General features: G+C 31.3%; 2 protein-coding genes across 4 annotated transcripts in view; one reads left to right on the top strand and one right to left on the bottom strand.

The window, feature by feature from the left end:
* Nucleotides 1-10,163, top strand: part of LOC108686423 (zinc finger protein 490) — an 11,584-nt gene extending 1,421 nt beyond the window's left edge. For all 3 annotated transcript variants that reach the window (XM_018191732.1, XM_018191734.1, XM_018191733.1), the window contains exons 2-8: nucleotides 264-1,056; nucleotides 1,138-1,341; nucleotides 1,638-1,868; nucleotides 1,940-2,205; nucleotides 2,886-3,279; nucleotides 9,361-9,574; nucleotides 10,046-10,163. In XM_018191732.1, the coding sequence (XP_018047221.1) occupies nucleotides 274-1,056; nucleotides 1,138-1,341; nucleotides 1,638-1,868; nucleotides 1,940-2,205; nucleotides 2,886-3,279; nucleotides 9,361-9,574; nucleotides 10,046-10,101 (2,148 nt within the window). In that variant the 5' untranslated portion in view covers nucleotides 264-273 and the 3' untranslated portion in view covers nucleotides 10,102-10,163. The remainder of the gene's footprint in view (nucleotides 1-263; nucleotides 1,057-1,137; nucleotides 1,342-1,637; nucleotides 1,869-1,939; nucleotides 2,206-2,885; nucleotides 3,280-9,360; nucleotides 9,575-10,045) is intronic.
* Nucleotides 10,164-10,285: 122 nt separating this feature from the next.
* Nucleotides 10,286-21,565, bottom strand: LOC108686409 (jmjC domain-containing protein 7). Its single transcript, XM_018191711.1, has 3 exons — nucleotides 21,475-21,565; nucleotides 10,810-11,289; nucleotides 10,286-10,594 (listed from the first exon to the last, which is right to left on the bottom strand). The coding sequence occupies exons 1-3, from the start codon at nucleotides 21,563-21,565 to the stop codon at nucleotides 10,290-10,292; spliced, it is 876 nt and encodes a 291-aa protein (XP_018047200.1). The 3' UTR covers nucleotides 10,286-10,289.
* Between the last annotated feature and the right edge of the window lie 428 nt (nucleotides 21,566-21,993).

The raw sequence follows: 21,993 nt of genomic DNA, 5'->3' as shown, positions 1-21,993 counted from the left end.
TATATATATATTTATATGCGATAGATTTTAAGCAGTGTAAATATTATCACATGTAGTGAACGATATTATCTGTATTTTTTATCATTTTTGTAACATATATAATGTACTGGATTATTTATTTTTATATTTTGGTGCAAGTTGGTTATTCATATGCAATTCATAATGATTTTTTGTAACAAAAAATAACTTGGACTTATGCATATCCAATTGATTTTATAACATAGAATGTTTGTATATTTATTCTTCAAATACAATTTTTGTAGGTATTAAAAAATGGAGTTATCATCAGAAATATTGGAGAGCTTGGTTATAGATGACAAGGCTGTTATGGAGGTATTGAAAGATGGAAATGTTATGGAAGGAGATATCATATTTGAATCTGAAATGATTACTGAAGATTCTGAGGAAGCAGAAATAGAAGAAATTATAGAGATAATTGAGGAAGTTGAGGAAAACGAGACACCTCCAAATGATGATGCCTTGAATAAGGACACATTGACAGATTCAAAGGATATTGACACAATTGAAAAGACAAAGAGAAATGACAGAGCGATTAGTAAAAACATAGAGCTTTATAGCTTCGACGATGAGAATTCAATGTTTACCTCGCAATTCAAGAAAGAACCCACCAAGCATGTAAAAAATAGTACACACAAAATCACTAAAAAACAAGTTATAAACTATGATGTTGATGAAGATTGGCAAGATGAGGAGCTGGAGCGAGTAGATGGGTTAGATAATAATTCTGAATTGACTGATAATCATGTGAGCTCTTTACGAATGCAGGCCGATAAAAAGCATGTAAATAATCGGACTATCTCGCTGCAATCAAACAAAGTAGATTTAAAAATCCATATGGATCCCATTGGAAAGGCGGACAAATCTCGAATAGAATCCCATGGGAATAAAATAAATGATATTGTAGATGACAGTGATTCAACTCAAGAGATAGTGAAAAATACAGAGAATAATCTATTGTATACTGTGCTAGGATCAAAGAAGCAAGATTCTTCCATTAAACAACAACAAGAGAAACTCAATGATCATTACGTTAAAGTTAGTATTTGATAAAAATATGTATAATAAATATCTGTTAATATCTATCAATATTAATGAGTCAATATTATATTATTCTAGATGGAACGACTTGAAGCAAATACTATACCAGTTGAGGGTACTATTTATTATGAAGGAGACAACATGGAGACATTGTACGTAGCACAAGCCATCGATGATAACGAACAATATCAGTATGATAACGCGACGATAGAACAAGATGAACAAATGTCTTGGGAAGTGGCGAATTCCGAAACCAATCAAAATCAAGAAGATAATTCTCAAGTATATAATATAACATTTACATTTGAAAATTCTATAAGAAAAAAATTATGGATTAACAACATTAGTTAATAGCAGTCTAATCAAACATAATCTTGTTAATTCAATAATAGTAATAATGAAATAAATACATCATGCTTTTGTTTTGATAAATGTTATTTTATCTTGTTAATACTATTATCGCATTAAAATTATTTCAAGGATTGTTTAATTAAAGAATAATATTGTTAATATAATATCATTCATTTTTCTGTGTATTAATATATTGTAAGCAAATATACTTGTTTCTGCTTTTTTAGGATCAGATATTTTTGCATGAGGACGAAGATGGTCAATTGTATTTTAAGGATGCTAGTGGAACTCTACAACCAGTATACTTAACTGAGGATGGAAATTATGCAATTGCTGAAAGTGGTGATGATAATACTAATAAAGACTCGCAATCTAAATCTTATCAGAATAATAGTACAATCCAAGAGGAGACTTTTATTCTGCCTGATATAGATTCCAAGCCTACTTCTAATAAACAGGTATATCATTGTACATCAATGAATTTTTATATGTGTGTATATAAACATTTTTTTTATTTATAATTTGCTAGACAACTAGTAGTACAGTATCATCGTCATCGTTTCAAGATTATGATAATGAAGACAATACGGTGACCATATCCTTGATAATATCGGAAGATGAAAACGGACAAAAAAGAACTCAAGTTATTATACCGACAACAGATAATTTGAAGTGCGACATATGTAATAGAAGCTTTAAAACATCTTTCCAGTTACTCAGGCATAATAGACTAAAACACGCTCGTGAAGAAGATATAACTACAAGAAACTTTCCTTGTGACTCGTGCCCTAAAAGGCTAGTTGAAAAATTCAGTTGATGCGTGCATACGTGCGTGCGAGCGTATACATATAGGTGCGTGCGTGCGTGCGTGCGTGCGTGCGTGCGTGCGTGCGTGCGTGCGTGCGTGCGTGCGTGCGTGCGTGCGTGCGTGCGTACTCAAGATAATCCATTTTAATTCATCCAGCAGAATGCTGCAAAATCTGTAAGACAGAAATGTTTGACAAATACTGCTCAATTAAAAGAGGGTGACTTATCTAAAATTTTTAAATAAAACTAGACAGTTTTTTTTTATAATGATTTCTCAAAATATCCTTCATATAAAAATATTAAGGTAAAGATATCAAAAAACCAATATAGTTTACGAGACATTTTATACTTTATTCTGGCATATATTACATACATGAAATATTAAATATATTGTAAATTATTCATAACCAAAATATGTCCCCCTCAAAACCGTACCACTTCTGAAAATTTTTTTTCTACATATGACTTATTCTCGAGATATTTTGTTGAATCAATTAAAATGAAACAACACACATACGCACGCATGCGTGATGCACACGCTTCATATACTTAGAACTTTATATAATCTTTTGTCTCATGTTTGTCTTATTATCTATTATTTCCATATTATTTTATTTAATCAAATTTTTATTAAAATTCTTATAAAATCAAGTTTTCATTTTTTCCAGATATCCAGATCAAGGTTCGCTCGCTCGTCATCGAAAGACTCACACTGGCGATCGACCATTTCAGTGCTTGGAATGCCATAAAAACTTTCCTACATCCACGGCGCTACGTCGTCACTTGACACTGCATAATTCTCAATCGCGACCACTTCCTTGTATTTACTGTGGTCGGCGGTTCATGGATAAGACCAGTTTAGCAAAACATGAAGAATCCCATATGCCTAATGAACAACGCAAGTACACATGCGATATATGCCAAAAGACTTTTCACCACATAACTGATCTGAGTATGCACAAGAAACATCATGACCCCGACAAGAAATTCGATTGTGAAGTGTGCGGTCGTGAGTTCAATAGACTGAACAATTTGCAGAGACATATGCTGGTACATCAACAAGTATGTATAATTATTTTAATTAAACCAGAGCTTTCTAAGTCGCACACCGCGTGCACGAAATTTTGTGTCCGCGGTGCGTGAGTTGGAAGGCTCTACTGTAACCTATCTTCTTTATATGCATATACATGTATAGGGTAAGTAAAAAGTACTGGATCTGTGAAATATCTCGAAAACTAAGCATTTCTAAAAGAAATGTTTTCTACAAAAGTTGTAGAGCTTTAAATGATCTATTCACTGATCAGTTTGACCTTAGATGGCATCGCCAAGGTTAGATTAAGATCACATCGATTTTTTTAAATGGCACCCTATTTTTTATTTCAGAATCTAATAGTTGGTGTCAAAAGCTTTTCAAAACATTATAATAAAGTTATTTTTCATACAGTATTTTTCGAGTAAGGCTTAAAAGTTCAGTACCGCCGGCATTAACATTACGCAAAGTGTCCGATCGGCGACTAAAACTTCTTAAATGTTGTTCAAGATCATGTCCTGAATAACATTCGTTAAGATCAAAGTCATTGGAGATTGTTTTTCTTATTTATTTTTGCACTGAAAATCATTTTATTTTTATGTAAAAATAAAATGCCTAAGAGAACGCATAAATAAATAGCATTACTCAAGGTATCCAAATGAAAAATCTTAAATGTTTGAAGTTGAGTAATCTTGATAACATTTATCAAGGCCATTGGGGATTGTTATTTTTATTTTTTAATTTATATAAAAACAAAAATTAGAAAAATGACTTCCAATGGCTTTGATTTAATTGTTATCAAGATCATGATTCTGAGATTCTGAGCACGTTTAAGAGGTTTTAGCTATCGGCTAGGGTAATGCTATTGCTAGTGGTATTGTAACTTTGCCGTGTAACTCGAAAAATACCTACTAAAAAAATATTCTATCATAATATTTTATCAGTATTTTGAAAAGCTTTTGAGATAAGCTACGAGAATATGGAATTTGAGCAGGCCTATTTAAAAAATTATAAGTAGTTTTGCCTTGACTTTAACAACGCTATTCAAGATCAACCAATAGTATCATTTTATGTTCCCTTCAAAGTCACAAAACTTTTGTCTGGAACATTTTTCAATTTAAGGCTCCTGACTAGTCGCGGCGGCCATGGTGACGTTAAAAGCGAAGAATTACATGTTAATTTATGTTGCATGTATTTTTAAATAAAGATAATTTGGATGAAACAAAATGATAAGATCGCTTAAAAATCGATGAAAACTATCCTTTTTTCTCTTAATAATCTCTCTTAATAAATGGTAAAACGCACATAAAGTGAGCCTATATTCGGGCAGAAACATGGTCTGACAGCTGTTGAAACAAATAAAATATTTTACATACAAAATTCCAAGATAACTTTAGTTTTCATCCATAATTATGATTATGGTTTGATAAATACGAGATAAGTCATATTTTCACAATTAAGCAAATAATAACGAAATGGCATGCAACAAAAATTTCGTCGTCAAAACATCACTTCCTACAAGTTCAGCCATTTATTGTGATGCGACGCTGTAACACACAACAAGTACGTACTTTTTAAGCGATCTTGTCATTTTGTTTCATCCAAATTATCTTTATTTAAAAATACATGCAACATAAATTAATATGTAATTCTTCGCTTTTGACGTCAGCACGCCGAGAGTGAACGAGATAGCGAGCTCTTTCTCACATTAGTCACTTGTTTCAAGCGATTAAAAATGCCTTCTCGGCAATCTCCCATGGCATCGATAAAGGACGAGGATCATTCTAAATAACATATAAATTTTAATAAATTGTAGTAATAGTGTACACCTTCTATTAATCCAGAATAGTATAAATCATGTTAAAACGCAACAGTTTAGAGATATTTAATTGTTTACGATTTTTCATGCGCGTTATATAGTATACCTCTCCTTCATAAACTCGAGTAGCAAGAATAGTTCAGTAGAAGTAGAATTTTACCGGAAAAAATTATAAACCAGCATTTCTCTTCACAAAAATCTTCGAAAGACCATCAAAAAAGAAATGCGTATGTTTGAGACTCGAGACTTGTGAAGAAAATATGCGAAAAAAAATCGAAAAATTGCAAAAAGCATGTTTTTCACTTATAAAACGAAAGATATTGATTGTATGGAAAAAAATTCCGTATGAAAAATATAGATATTCGAAATACCTACAAAATGAGTGAAACATTAAAATCGATCTATTAATTCAATAAAAAAATAAAAATAAAAAATACCGAAAAAAGCCTTTTTTTCACTCGCTCTTTGTTCATTGAGATTTAAACGCAAAGCTTCGAAATTTTTGTAAAATGTAGTCCTCATAATGACGAACAAATCTAGCTCTGAAATGTTTATTAGTTTTTTGTAAAACCATTTGTTCACTAAAAACCTGTCTGCGGAAAACTTAATTACTTACATCTTTGAGCAGTTGCACAACAATTTACGGGGGTGATTTTTTTTCTTCAAGAATTTCTATCACTTATATTTAATAAAACGATTTTTTGTAGTTAAACTATTATAAAATGACTGAAAAGTGGGTATCTTTTTTTCGTATAAAAAAATGGAATAATTCCGTTAATATGCATCATATCAATAAATAGCCATGTGAAGCATTCTATAGCTAACATTTTTTTACGAATTTAAAAAAAAAGATTACCCTCTGATTATTAGGAGCCGAGATAATAATTTTAAAAAAAAAAATCACTGTAGCTCTAATTTTTAAGATTAAGAATTCCATCTGGCACCAATTTGTCAAGAAAGAATTGAATTTGCTGTTAAAAAATTCTTGAATCTTTTGCTGCCGAAAAAGTTTGTTTAAAATCATTGGAAAATTAAGGAATGCGAGCGAGACAAGGCGCCGGATGGAGTGGGGGAAGATTGGGCCACTCGCACATATCAGCGTTAAAATTTGCTACATTTACATTTTTTCAGCAATAAATTGACGCAAAAATATAATTTTTTTACCACGAAATTTTTATTTAAAAAAATTTTTTGATTCTTTAATTTTTATTTTTTCGGTTTATTACTAAAAAATCATGTTTGAATATGGAATGCATGTCTGATTAACAAATTTAAGTCATATTATCTATGTTTCTTTATTTAATATACTGTAAAAAGTGTCCAATTGAACAATTAACTGTACGGAATTATCCGTACAAAATTGTTTTTGTGAGTTTAATTGCAGATGCAAATGTAAACATATGTAAACACATAATTAAAAACTAATGTTAGCGTAACTTGGAGAAAGATAATTGCAAAATATATTTTTCATATAACACTAATTTATTTTTATATTTGCGAAAGTTAGTGTTATATTCTTCAACAGTTACGCTAACATTTGGTAAATTACTTATTAATTATTTGTTTACATATGTCATATTTGCATCTGCAATTAAATTCACAAAAAAAATTTTGTACTGATAATTTCATACATATAATTGTCCAATTGAACACTTTTTACAGCATATTAAATATAAAGAAGCATATGACTTAAATATGTTAATGAGACGTGCACTCTATGCTCAAGCGTGATTTTTTTAGTAATAAAAAAATAAAAATTCAAGAAACAAAAAACTAAAAATTTCATGATCACAATTACTTTGCGAAACATTTGGTTAAGCTATTTGTTTATATCTCATCAAACTACCTCAAATTAAAAAAAAATCATGTTTTTACGTCAATTTATTGCTGAAAAAATGTAGATTCAGCAAATTTTTACACACATACAAATCAGATACACGCGAGTCGCCCGATCTTCTCCACTCCGTCCGGCGCGCTGCCATTGTCGCGTTCCTTAATTTTCCAATGGTTTTAAACAAACTTTTTCGGTAACAAAAAAGTTCGAGAATTTTTTTAAGCAAATTCAATTCTTTCTTGACAAATTGATGCCAGATAGAATCTCTCTTAATTTTAAAAATTAGAGCTACAGTAATTTTTTGCAAAAAATTTTGCAAAAAATTTTGCAAAAAATGTTATCTTGGCTTCTAATAAGCTGAGGGTAGCTTTTTGTTTAAATTCGTAGAAAAATGTCAGCTATCGAATGCTTCACATATAATGCATATTAACTGGCTATTTCATATAATGCATATTAACAGAATTATTCCATTTTTTTATATGAAAAAAGATACCTACTTTTCAAAATCATAGTTTAATTGCAAATAATAGTTTAACTCCAAAAAATTGTTTTGTTACATTACTAAATGTGATAGCAACTCTTGAAGAAGAAAAATCTTACATATTTGTAAATTGCTGCTCAAAGATGAAGAAATTAAGTTTTCCGCAGACAGATTTTTAGTGAACAAATGGCTTTTTGCAAAAACTAATGAACATTTCAGGCTCGCTCAGAGCTAGATTTGTTCGTCACGATGGCTACATTTTTAGAGAATTTTAAAAATGCGTTTAAATCTCAATGAACAGAGAGCGAATGAAAAAAAAATCTTTTTTGGTGTTTTAAAATTTTTTCTATTTAATAGATTGATTTTAATATTCCACATTTCATTTTGTAGATATTTCAATTAGAAGGAGTTCGCTGTCTCATTCACTCTCGGTGCACCGAAAGCGAGCACACAGACGGGCTCGTACTTGAATGTATGACTACCGGTTTCACCAGACCACCATCTGATTCTGTGTCGCTATCGTTAACGCAGAGTTCTTGACTGAGTAGTCAGGAGCCTTAATGCAGTGTTTACGAGATATTTGAGTGGATCCTTTAAAATGGGATACTCTATATGCAATAAACAAAAACAGTAGCGTCCTCTGCGCCACTTTTCATAAAAACTTTCACAAACAAGGTATCATTTGTTCTTTTAAGAAGGATAATGCTTTTTTAGAAATAAATCATTGTTCTTTTTAAATAAATTGTAACTAATTAGGAAAAAGGCTATAGATTTTTCCGGTTACATTTATATGCACATTAAGGTGGTTCTACAGTAAATCGAGTTATCATAGAAATGTCTAATTTTTTAATATAATGAAGTCCCGAACTTGACGTGTGCAAAAAGAAAGGTTATCGATGAAATAAGAGAAAAAAAATGTCGAAAATGTTACTTTTAATATTATATAATTTAGTGACACATAAAGGTTCTTTAACTAATTGTACACAAACATAAATTTTTCTAAAAAATGAGATTATAATAAAAATAAGAATTTTACTGGATTATAAATTTGAAAATTCAACAATAAGAAACAGAAGTAATGGCTGTAACGATTAAAGCTAGCTCTTGAAATAATTTAATCTGAATTACTACATATAATATATATATTATACAGGGGCCGAAAGTCTGGATACATCCAAATATCTTATAAACAATGCATTTTAGAAAAAAAATGTTTCTTACAAAAGTTGTAAAGCTTAAAAAAATGCATTCAACAATAAGTTAGTTATTATAACGATAGTTATTTAACCTAGGATGGCATTGTCAAGATCAACATGAATTTTTTTAATGGAATCCCCCTTTTTTACTACATATTTTTGTGTTTATCTCGAGAGCTTTCCTAAAGTAAAGCTTAGCTAAAATATTATAATTAAGTTCATTTTCATTAAGTACTTTGCGAGTTATAAAGCTTGAAAGTTACAGTACCGTCGGTATTAGCATTACTCAATCCGACAGACGGCTAAAACTTCTTGTTGTTTAGGATTATGTCTTGAATAACATTTGTCAAGATCACTGGAGATTGTTTCTCTTATTTTCATTTTTGCACTGAAAATTCATTTTTATGTATAATAGTAAAAAAAAAGTAATAAGTTATCGAACATTCTCGTAATGTTGAAATGGCAAAATATCCAATAAAGTCTTAATATCGAATAAAACTTCTTTTTATTTCATCGTTTTTGCATACTTAAATATCATTTATTTTTTACTGTTTTATTAAAATATACACATAATTTTAATATTTTATCCAAATTATGTAGATATTTGTGGTTTTGGATGGGCCTTGTGAGGCATCCCAAATTTTCGACACTTTATTGTAGAAATACCTTAATATATTTGATTTTATATTTTTTTGCATATATTTTTTTGCATTATTTTTATAATTTATTTGGATTTGTGTAATTATAAATCTTTTTTTTTTTTTTTTTTTTTTTCACAAATAGCAACAGGGAGGAAGTGAGGAAATACTTTCTTGCGATGTATGTGGAATCACATATAAATTCATGAGTTCATTAACGAGGCACATGGTAACCACACATATGAATCCTGAAAAACTGCGACAGCAGGCAGAGGAGCAACGAAGAAAACGCGAGAACAATTACCGGAAATATCTAGAAAACCGAAAGATGTATGAAACTCAGAATTATGGTACAAAACGTAAATATAATTTGCTTACCGAGGAAAATGACGAAACAGCTTGACTTAAATTTTCTTGTAGTTTTTTGACAGTTTCGTAAAGCATGACAGTAAGTTTGCAACTTCTGTAAGAAGAATAACGTATATTATGTTATCTTTGTATCATTGATATAATGATAAAATAAGCATTTCATTTAATAAGTATATCAATAACATATATTAATTAAAAAACATGTAGATGTTTTGATATAGTATTAGTATGTAAGTATATTATGGAATAATCAATAGTATATAATGTAGCAATGTATTATACGCTATAAACGACATACAATCTATACAGAATATACATGTACACATATACATATATCTGTGTGTGCACATACAGATATATACAGAAAGAGAGGAAGATACAAATATATAAGAATAAGATTTCTTTTGCATGCAAATGACTTAAAATAAAATAGTATCATCTATACACATAAATGTTTACAGAGTGCCTTAACCACTTACTCGTTTATTTGCATAATGTCTCCAGTGCTTTGAAGTAAGCATACTTGATATCGAATTCCATATCATACCAGTAATTGATGGATATGCAAGCATGTGACTGTCTCACATGATGGAACCATAAGGATGGCAAGTACAATATATCTCCAGCTCTGAGTGTCACTTTCAAGTTATGTGTGTTACGATATTCTGGATATCTAAAGTAAATTTTTTAAATATATTTTTTCTATTAATTTTGAAAATAAATGTCACTTTGAAAATAAAAAACGCTATATATAGTGTCACTAAACTTTTCGTAGTCCGGATTTAAAGGATCTACACATATCCATGGCGTTGATGTTAAATTTGTGATTCTTCCTGAATCAAGCGTATCATTGATTGACTCAATAATCCATTTCCCGGGTTTGTGTTCCTTGTAAACAGCAGATGGATAATTTTGATGTGGAATCCATGGTAAATCCGTGGGAGGATGTAAAATAAAGTTTTTTTCACCAGACACAACACAATATATATTTTCGTAAGGATCTTTATGCACTATAAATAGTAAAAATATGTAATTTAATTCGAATGTTATCTTCAGAATTAACTATATATACTAATAAAATTATATGTGAATAGAAATAGATTTTGTAAAATTCTTGAAATTATGAGAATGAAATTTACTTAATGATGATCATCAATATATATATATCAATTAGATATCCAAGCATTTTCGAGTATTTGTGTTATCAAGTAAAATAAAACTTTACTAGAAGTTACAGCTCTTTCGTCTCCCATCCAAAAGTTTACAGCATCAGGATGCTTTCCAAATGCTTCGCTGGCCCACGATATTTCAATTTCTGCGTCTGGCCACAACTTACAAAAGTTGTGTATAAAATTCGAGTTTTGTTTCTGTATATAAAATACGCTGTTTTCTATCGTGTTTTCTAATGTGTCAAGAAACGCTGATATTGTAAGTAAACGTTTCTCGGGCATTACAAAAAATTCCTTGATACCGTCATCTCCTTTAATTACTGCATCTGCATAGCCATTTGGCGTAACAGCGACTGAAATCTTTTCGTCATCAAGCACTTTACGAAAATATGGTATAGACCATTTGTTTATAGCAGGCCAATGTTTTATTGCACCTCTTATTACTAATGGTACATTTTTCGAAACATATTCTCGGTAGAAGGCAAGTGGCGTAATTGAGTGATTTATTTCTGCAACTTCGCTTTGCAAGTACAATTCTACAATATAAGAAATTATAATAAAATTATATAACTATATATATATATATTATATAACTATATAACAATAAAGAAACTCATACTATTATTTACGGTCATTCAAAAAATGATCATTTTTTTCATATATCGGATGAATTAGGGTCACGTAAAATATTATTCATTCAGAAGTTTCATTTATTTGTATCCTACTTGTTAACTAAGACGAGTCATATAATTATAAATTATAACAAAAACATGTGACTTGTTTTATTTATTTAAGTATCAGTAAACGTAAATTATAATTTTTTATAATTGTGAAAAGAATAAAGATTGCTCATTTTTTTTAAATTTACATAAATTACATAATTTACATATTTTGTATAAAGCGTGTGTGTCGGATGTTTCCTTTTTATAAAATTTAAGATCGATATGAATTACAATTCATTAACAATTCGCAAATGCTGACTTTATAATAGAATGTAAGAGTGCTCATGCAGCGGAATAGTATAACACTGAACAAGTCAATCAAGAGAACAGAATCAATCACAAGCGTTCCACAAATTGCAAATATATGTATCATTCTTATAAAAGATTTGATATCAAGAACTGATGCCAAGTTAAATCCCTTTCTTTATATCATGACAAATTAAATAAATAATGAATATATTAGTCTAATGATACGTATCATTTGTACAAAAGCTTTGATATCAACAACTGTGGCGCTAAGTTAAATTCTACTATCAAAATAAAAAGTAAACTCCAAGTGATATTATCTTTATTATTTACTTAATCCAAATAATACTATCTTTAATTTTTTATACAATGAAATCTAAGTATACGCGTATATTTTATTGAAGGATCTTTCTATTCCAATCCGAATGGATTAAATTCCTTTTAAATGAAATTATTACAATATATCACAATTCATTCAAAGACATTTTTTTCTTCCAACTAAAGTAATGATTATTTAATTCTTCAAAACATTATCACAAAATTACGTTATCTTGCTCAATTGAATTATTACCACAAAAAATTAAAGAATTAATCGTATAAAATGAAAAAAATTGTATTTAAATAGAAAAATTTTTCAAAACATTTGACGCTGTTAGATCTCGATATAGTAATAAAACATGAATTATTTAGAAAAATAACATAAATAAGAAGCATATTAATAAGAAAAATTAGAATTATTAAAAAATATGAATATTTAGAAAAATAAGAAAAATAAGCATTCCCAGTGAGAGTTAAAATATCTAGCGCGCGCGCGCGTGTGTGTGTGTGCGTGCATGTGTGCGTGTGCGTGTGTGTGTGATTGAGTGTAAATTATGAACGCTATGAATGTATTAAAGCTCCGAACTAGTCACGACGGCCATGTTGGAATTATGACGAAGCGAGAAATAACATTAATTTATGTTGCTATTTTTAAATAAAGATCATTTGGATGAAACGAAATGATAAGATCACTTTAAAATATTTATGAAAATCGATGAAAATTGTCCTTTACTCTCTTGACAGTCAGTAAATAATCATAAAAGACACGTAAAGTGAGCCTATATTCGGGCAGAAACACGGTCCGACAGCTGTTGAAACGAGTAAAATATACGCTATATAAAATTCCAAGATAAGTCCTTCAGTTTTCGATAATTACTTCAATAAGTCACATTTTAACAATTAAGCAAATAATAACGAAATAGCACGTAACATAAATTTCGTCGTCAAAACGTCACTTTTTCACGCCTATAATTTCGGCCATTTATCGTGGTTCGACACTGTAAGACATAAACAAGCACGAGTCCATGATCCGAGATCAACCATTTATGACATTGTAGCAAATGTACGGTTTTAGAACAGTCCAAGGTTCCAGTATGCCAGCGAGGAAGTCACTCGAAAGAATGCATCGCGAGGATGCTCGTAGTCATTGAAAGGGCTCAAGCGCTGATTTTGGATGACCCAGAGCAATTGTTGCGCGTTCTGATGGATGTAGTGAAGCCGTGGATTGGAAACTGTGGCGTTCGGAAGGCCATATATTTTTCAGCAGAATGTACATCGGCTCATACGAATCATTTGATTCAAAATTAGCTCTCAGATAATGTCGATATATTTTGGTCCAAGAAATTCTGGCCTTCCAACAACCCAGATTTAAATCTGGGACAACTAAAAACTCTAGACTACTACGGAGCGTAGTTGAAAGAGTCACAAACAAGTCTCGGCAGCCCAATGTGACGTTAAGGACCGTTATTGAGACAGCATTCGTCGGATGGACAACATTACATTACAGCATGCGAACACTTCAGACTGAGAATAGAGGCTGTCATTCAAACTAATGGGGGCTATATCAAATAATTATCTACAGGGATCCCCCAAGTGTCATGTAAAAGGATTTTTTGTAATATTTAATTTTTCATTAAAAACATTTTGTTTAAAGGAATTGTTTGATTTATCCGGATTTTGATACGCATTTTGTAGTATATTCCTTCTTCATAAACTCGAATAGCAAGAATAGTTCAGTAGAATTTTATCGGAAAAAAATTATAAATCAGCATTTCTTTTCACGAAAATCTCGAAAGGCCATCAGAAAAGAAATGCGTATGTTTGAGAGTTGTGAAGAAAATATGCAAAAAAAAATTGAATAATTGCAAAAAACACGTTAAAACGAAAAATCACTTATAAAAAATATTGATTATATGAAATTGTTACAAAAAATGTAAGTATTCGAAATTATAAAATGAGACATGGAACATTAAAATTGATCTATTAGTTTAGTAGAAAAAAAATAAAAAAATACCAAAAAAGGCCTTTTTTCATTCGTTCTCTGTTCATTTAAACGCAAAGTTTTGAAATTCTCATAAAATGTAATCCTCTGATGAACAAATCTAGTGAACAAATCCTGAAATGTTCATTAGTTTTTGTAAAAGTCATTTGTTCACTAAAAAACTGTCTGGAAAACTTAATTTCTTCATGTTTGAGCAGTCGCACAATTTACAGGAGGAATTTTTTCTTTTTTGAGAATTGCATCATTATGTGCACTTAATAACAAAACGATTTTTTGTAGTTAAACTATTATAAAACGAGTTTAAAAAGTGGATATCTTTTTCCGTATAAAAAAATGGGAATTCCATTAATATGCATTATATCAAATAGCCGTGTGAAGCATTCTACATCTGACATTTTTCTATGAATTTAAAAAAAAAGATTATTCCTCCAATTATTAGGAGCCGAGATAATAATTTTTTTTTAAATCACTATAGCTCTAATTTTTAAAAGATTAAAAATTCCATCTGGCACCAATTTGTCAAGGAAGAATTGAATTTGCTGTTGAACAATTATCGAATTTTTTGCTGCCGAAAAAGTTTGTTTAAAACCATTGGAAAGTTGAAGAACGCAAGCGAAGCAATGCGCGGGCGGAATGAGTGTGCGATTACATGGAGCGCGATACGCGGTACAATAATAGCTATCTAGGCTAATAGCTAACTAGGAAACCGCGTACCGCCTATTTCTTTCGTTGATATTATATGAAGCGCGGTTTACGGCATGGTAACAAACTCACACTATACTTACTATATACTGCTATGCACTTTTTAATGGAATTGATTTAAACGCAATTATTAAATAAATCTGTTAAAAAATAAGAGTATCGATAATGCATAAAAGTAAATAATTTTAATTATATATTTTTTTTAATTAATTATATATTTAAAAAAATTCATACTAATGTGTTTGTCACTAGCCCGAGTGAAAAAAAAGGTCTTTTTCGGTATTTTTTATTTTTTTTCTACTGAATTAATAGATCGATTTTAATATTGCATCTCATTTTGTAGGTATTTCGATATCTACATTTTTTATACCGAATTTTTTTCCATACAATCAATATCTTTTGTTTTATAAGTGAAAAATATGCTTTTTGCAACTTCGATTTTTTTTTCGCATATATTCTTTACAAATCTTGAGTTTCAAACATACACATTTCTTTTCTGATGGCCTTTCGAGACTTTTGAAAAGAAATAATTTATAATTTTTTCCCGGAATTAATAATTTATAAATTCTACTTCTACTGAAATATTCTTGCTTCTCGAGTTTATGAAGGTATACTATAATATAACGCACATGAAGAATCATGAACAATTAAATATCTCGTAAACTTGCGTTAATGATTTATACTATTCTGGATTAATGAGAGACCTACACAGTTACTACAATTTATTAAAATTTAAATGTTATTTAAAATGCCCTTCGGCCCTTATTGATGCCTAGGGCCGTACCGAGCGGCCGAGATTACCGAGAAAGCATTTTCGGTCGCTTAAAACATATGACTAGTGTGAGAAGAAGCTCACTGTCTTGTTCATTCTTGGCGCGCCGCAGATAAGCACATGACATGGGCTCGTGCTTAAGTGTGTGGCTATCAGTTTCACCAGATCGCCGTCTGATTCTTTGTCGCCACCACAAAGTTCTTGGTTGAGTAGGAGTCTTAAATTTAAGTCTAAGAAAATAATAAACTTTATTATTATTCAGTGTAAAATTCAGATTAAATTTATTATTACTTTTAAATTATAATTACCTTTTATTACATATATTTATTTTTATGAATTACCGTACTAATTTCAAATTGTTTTTCTTATTTGATCTAGCACTGCCAAGTGTTTTTACATGAAAAATTTTTCTATTTAAAATTTTTTTTATTTCAGTCAATTTTTTAACTTTTGTGGTACACTTCAATTGATAACACAATTTTGTGATAACGTTTTGTATAATGTTTATATATAATGTTGTGTTTTGTAATAATTTTGAAGGAGAATTAAATAACTACTTTAGTTGGAAGAAAAAATGTCTTTGAATGAATTGTGATAATAATTTCATTTAAGAAGAATTTAAACCATTCGGATTGGAATAGGAAGATCCTTCACAATAAAATATACTTAGGTTTCATTGTATAAAAATTAAAGATAGTATCATTTGGATTAAATAAATAATAAAGACAGTATTACTTGGATTTTACTTTTTATTTTGATAGTAAAATTTAACTTGGCGTCAGTTCTTGATCTATCAAATCTTTTACATGAATGATACATATTATTATAGTATCAGGCTGCTCCTCGCCCTGATGAAGCGGACTACAAGATTCACAAAACGTTGACATTCCAAGAATGGACACGGAGAAAACCCGCGAAACACATAATCTTTATAATGATACATATTATTAGAGTTAAATTAAATAACAAGAGATAGTATTGGGAGTACAAATAAGTTTCCGCCGTTTGCAAAAGACGGCGCCACTAATAAACTATAGTTAAAATTGTTTGATAAAATTGTTTGTAAAACGACATCGTAAGATTGGACATTCGGTAACACCTTGAAATATTAGCGATTTTGTATTAGCATCATATATTTTTTTTTGTATGAAAATAGAGTTTTGAGCCGAATAAGCGTCATTTGCGAGAACTTTTGATTTATTTCTTTAATTTGAAAAAATCTGCAGCTGAGGATCATAGATTGCTTGTAGAAGCATATGGTGATGCTGCCTTAAGTGAGAGAAGTTGTCGTGAGTGGTTTCAAAAGTTTAAGAACGGTGAATTTGACGTCGAAGACAAAGAACGTAGCGGAAGGCCGAAAGTGTACGAAGACGCGGAATGGGAAGCATTATTGGATGAAGATTCGTGCCAAACGCAAAAAGAACTTGCACTTATTTTTTTAGGAATGACTCAACAAACAATTTCATATCGTTTGAAATTATTGGGAATGATTCAAAAGCAAGAGAATTGGGTTCCATATGAACTGCCGTTCCATATGAAGCCGAGAAACGTTGAACGCCGATTTTTTACATGTGAAATGCTGCTTGCCAGACATAAACGAAAGGGTTTTTTGCATCGTATAGTCACTGGTGATGAAATGAATCCGATAATTCAAAGAAGAGGAAATCATGGGGACCACCTGGCCATGCTTCAACATCGAGCCGAATATTCATGGAAAAAACTCATGTTGTGTATTTGGTGAGATCAGCTTGGTGTCGTGTATTATGAGTTGCTCAAACCGAACGAGACCATTACTGGGGCTCTCTACCGAACGCAATTGATGAGATTGAGCCGAGCACTCAAGGAAAAACGCGTCCATTACTCCAGGTATGACAAAATTATTTTCCTGCATATAATGCCCCACATGTTGTGGCGCCGGTCAAAACCTACTTAGAAACACTCAAATGGAAAGTTCTATCCCACCCGCCGTATTATCCAAACATTGCTCCTTCCGACTACCACTTGTTCCAATCGATGACGCATATTCTGTCTGAGCACCACTTCACATCATATGAAGATACCAAAAATTATATCGATGATTGGATAGCCTCAAAAGATGAAGCGTTCTTCCGACGCGGTATCCATATGCTACCAGAAAGATGGGAAAAAGTAGTGGCTAGCGATGGCCATTACTTTGAATAAAACGTTATATACCGTTCTTTCACAATAAATGCTTAATTTTGTATTAAAAACGGCTTATTTGTACTCCCAATATCATTTGTTTTACTTTTTAATTTGAACAGAATTTAACTTGATTAGTTAAGATTGTAGCACCTGGTTTTAATTTTTCATTTGATACATTAATTTTTTTCGAAGAGTAATAATTTTAATTTGACAGAATTAAAGATGCCATTACTTAGGTTGGAGTAAGAAGACCTTCAATAAGAATATTCTTGAAGAAAAATTAAAACTACTATTAATTGGGTTGGATACTTAAGTTTTATTCAAGAAGCAAGTATGCCTTTTTTAACCATTTTTAAAAAAGTAAGTTTGTACTGACATTACGTATTTTGTCGTGACGTTTTTAATTAATTTCGTTTTCATTTGATTCTCCTTTTGTTAAATATTAAGTCATAAACAAATGGAAATCGTTATCGAATAAATTGGTTTGTCATTATCATTTCCTCAGATCGATATTCATAGTCAGATCTTATATGGTATTCAAGACTGTCTTAAGAAGTCACGCAGAAAGCTGCATTAGCGTCTTAAGACATTACTTAAGACGCTCTTGAAATAAGACTATGAAGACACGGTCTCAGTTAACAAATACCAGTGTATAATTTCATTTCCGTTCGATCTTCTTTCGTTAAATATTAATTATAAACAAACAGAAATAAATCTCTTTTTCATTATCACTTCCTAACTTAGTTAACTTAATAAATACGAATATAATTTCATTTCCATTCGATCTTCTTTTGTTAAATATTAATTATAAACAAATGGAGATAAATCGCTTATTCATTTCCTAGCTTAGTTAACAATTACCAGCGTATAATTTCCATCTGATTTCTTTTTGTTATATATTAAGTTATAAATAAATAAATAGAGTTCAATAATAACAAATTATTTTTTTATTATCATTTCCTAGCATAGTTCTCGAAAAATTCTCGATTATTCCCAATTTTCGCAATCAAAACATTAATTTTGAAAGTGCTGAATATCTGTTATCGATAGCTTGGTGCGCGAGGACTGTTTGGCTAAAGTGGATATAAAGAGAGACGCCAATTAACCGGAAGTCGTCATTTGGTATCCTACATCTGAGTCATTTATATGATGCAATTCTTCATCTTAATCTCTTCTTTCTTTAACGTTGTCTTCTTTTAATTAACAGTGGTTTAAATCGGATCAAGGCCCCTATTCTTAAGCTCATATAAATTTAATATACGAAAATGATAGTTTCTCGACTTTGACTGGTCCATTGTATACAGAATTGCTATTTTCGTATGCGATATTTCTTCAAGAATAGAATATCCCTATTTTAAGAACCAACTAACTACAGTCGAGTATTCCCCTATTATAGTCGAACGACAGGGGAATGCTCGATTGTAGTTGATTGGTTTTTACATTCTGATTCGGATTAAACCCTCAGTGAAAACTAGGCCAATAAGGACATGGCGTAACCAATTAGCGTTATATACAATGATAGTATATCTTTAGAATGAGAATCGGTTTACACTCATTGGATATCGCATGTCGCGCGCGACTAACATCGCGTTGGTGTGCCGGAACCAGGCATGGATTAGTGCCTAACTCTCTTTATACCCACTCTATGCCTGGCAAGCGGCCCGCGCTCCGTTGCGAAAATCGCGTGCGGGATTTCATCGAAGACGGACGTTTTCGGTGTTACTTCTTCTCGAATGTTGCATCACCCTCATAACCGTTCTTTTCAGATAGTATTGCCAGATCATGATCTTAATGCAAACCCCCCAAGCTAGCCTATATTTCCCCTTATCTAGATTGATATTAAAACCCCTAGATTAAAAAACACACACACACACACACACACACACACACACACACACACACACACACACACACACACACACACATGAAATGAAAATGTGTTTAAATGATGTGTTTGAAATGATTTTATTCGAACAACGTACTTAATTTAGTTTTGCATTAAGTATAATGACTACGTATTCTTCTAATTTTATAGAATTAGCATTCTATGAAAATGTATCTAGTATTTCTTCTACAAAGTTAGAAGAATACATAGTTTCGAATTAAATTTATTTAGCATATTTTTTTGAATTCAAAAGCGATACAGCCATTTAGTAAATTATTTCTGATGCATAAAATAGTGTCTGCAGTTTCTACTGACATTCTATTTCATAACTTATCTTTAATGATATTAATAATTGAGAATGCTCGCTCAACGCTCGCATTAGAAAAAAGTAAACTCATTAAAGCTTATACATCCATTTGACAATCATCAAATTTGCCAGGCAAGTGCCAAGATATGTCGTAATACTTCGTATTACGATTTACGCAGTTTCACCATTTATCCCAAGAGTAAAATCATGTTTTTCTTGCTACAAAATCGGACATATTAGGAAATATTGTAGCGGTAGCCCTCGATGCAGGCTGTGCGGAAAGGATTCACCATATGAAGACGGGGTAATCTGCGAGAGACAGAATTTGCCTCCCATTACTGCGAGGGTAATCATCTCTCCTCTACTTCTTCTATTTGCCCCTTGTTTATTAGACAAAAGAATATTCATGTTCTGGTTTCTGCTGAGAATATCTCACTTAACGAAGCAAGGAAAAGAATTTTTCGAGTTCCTGATTCAATTGACCCTCAGGATACTCTGGATTACAACATTGCACAGCATATGGATTATCGTAGCTTCTCCACGCTTTCGCATAAAGATTTCTCGAATTTTATCTTTTCTCCTTTTAACCTCATAACAGATTTTCTATATTGAAGGACGCCAAACGCCTACGCCTTATTCAGAGAGGTAGTTCAAAAGAGTCTGATTCAAAAAATTACAAAGGAGACAGAAATTCTTAACCATACTCCTCTCGCAACCTCAGGAGATCAGACTTTAAGAATCATAGCTCAGGAAAACTTCTGTCAATTAGAATTCCACAGAACGAGGATGAGCCAAGATATCAATTACTAATGGCTCCTAACGAAAGATCTCCTCCCTTTCAGGCAGGTAACGGCATTGTCTTCCAAAACGAAATCTGTAACGATCCAGAACTAAGCAAGATCAACAATCTGTAAAGAGCTAGTCTTTTTCTGACCATAATTTATTGTCACGTTCATTAAAACTTTGGAACACTGCAATCCTCCAATATAATTTCCCACAACCGCTGAATATGATATTCATTAACACTTTATCTATGTTTACAAATCAATCGACAGTTAACTCTTTTTGTATGTAAATAACAACGTGACTACGTCACGTACAGGATAGGCCATCTAGCGTTTGGAATTTCAACTACCGGTTATTTTGAATTTGAAAGTCGTAATAACATTTATGATGTATCAGAAATTTAGTTTTTCAGAAATTTAGTTTTTCAATTATGCCCGACTATGCTTTGGATATTTAGTACCTACAAAAGATCAAACTTCTCGAAAATATCTTAATTCATTCTAAAATTTATAAGTCCATTAGAAGCGACATATCTGAATTTGATTAAAGTGGCATAGCTATTAAAGTGGCGATAGCTATTAAAAGATCTCTCAAATTTGAGACCTTTGATCTTTCTCAATTCCCCCATAAAACAGGAGATTTTGAGTATATGTATTCATATCAACAATTCCCCCTGCCTTATCATTAACGTATTATAACGTATATATATACATATATAACGTATTGTATATATACCCTAACTCTCATACACCTCAAGTAATCTTTGAGTAACTGTTAAATTATACTTCATCTCACGCGCAAGTATTAAGGCTCCTGACTACTCAGCCAAGAACTCTGCATTGATGGTGGCGACACAGAATCAGACGGCGGTTTAGTGAAACAGTAGCCAACACTTAAGCATGAACCCATGTCCTCGTCTGCGGCACACCGAGAGTGAGCGAGACAGCGAGCTCCTTCTCACACTTCTTTCAAGTGACCGAAAATGCTTTCTTGGCAATCTCGGCCACTCGGCGACCCTAGGTATCAATAAGAGACGGGAGTATTATTCTAAATAACATTTAAGTTTTAATAAATTGTAGTAATAGTATACTCCTCCCATTAATCCAGAATAGTATAAATCATGTTAAAACGCAACAGTTTACGAGATATTTAATTGTTTACGATTTTTCATGCGCGTTATATAGTATACCTCTCCTTCATAAACTCGAGAATAGTTCAGTAGAAGTAGAATTTTACCGGAAAAAATTATAAATTAGCATTTCTTTTCACGAAAGTCTCGAAAGACCATCAGAAAAGAAATGCGTATTTTTGAGACTCGAGACTTGTGAAGAAAATAT

The sequence above is a fragment of the Atta colombica genome, unplaced genomic scaffold (genome assembly GCF_001594045.1).
Source record: "Atta colombica isolate Treedump-2 unplaced genomic scaffold, Acol1.0 scaffold18, whole genome shotgun sequence".
In the NCBI taxonomy this organism is placed as follows: domain Eukaryota; kingdom Metazoa; phylum Arthropoda; class Insecta; order Hymenoptera; family Formicidae; genus Atta; species Atta colombica.
Note: the sequence above shows the minus strand (reverse complement) of the source record. Positions and strands in the feature narration are given on the sequence as shown.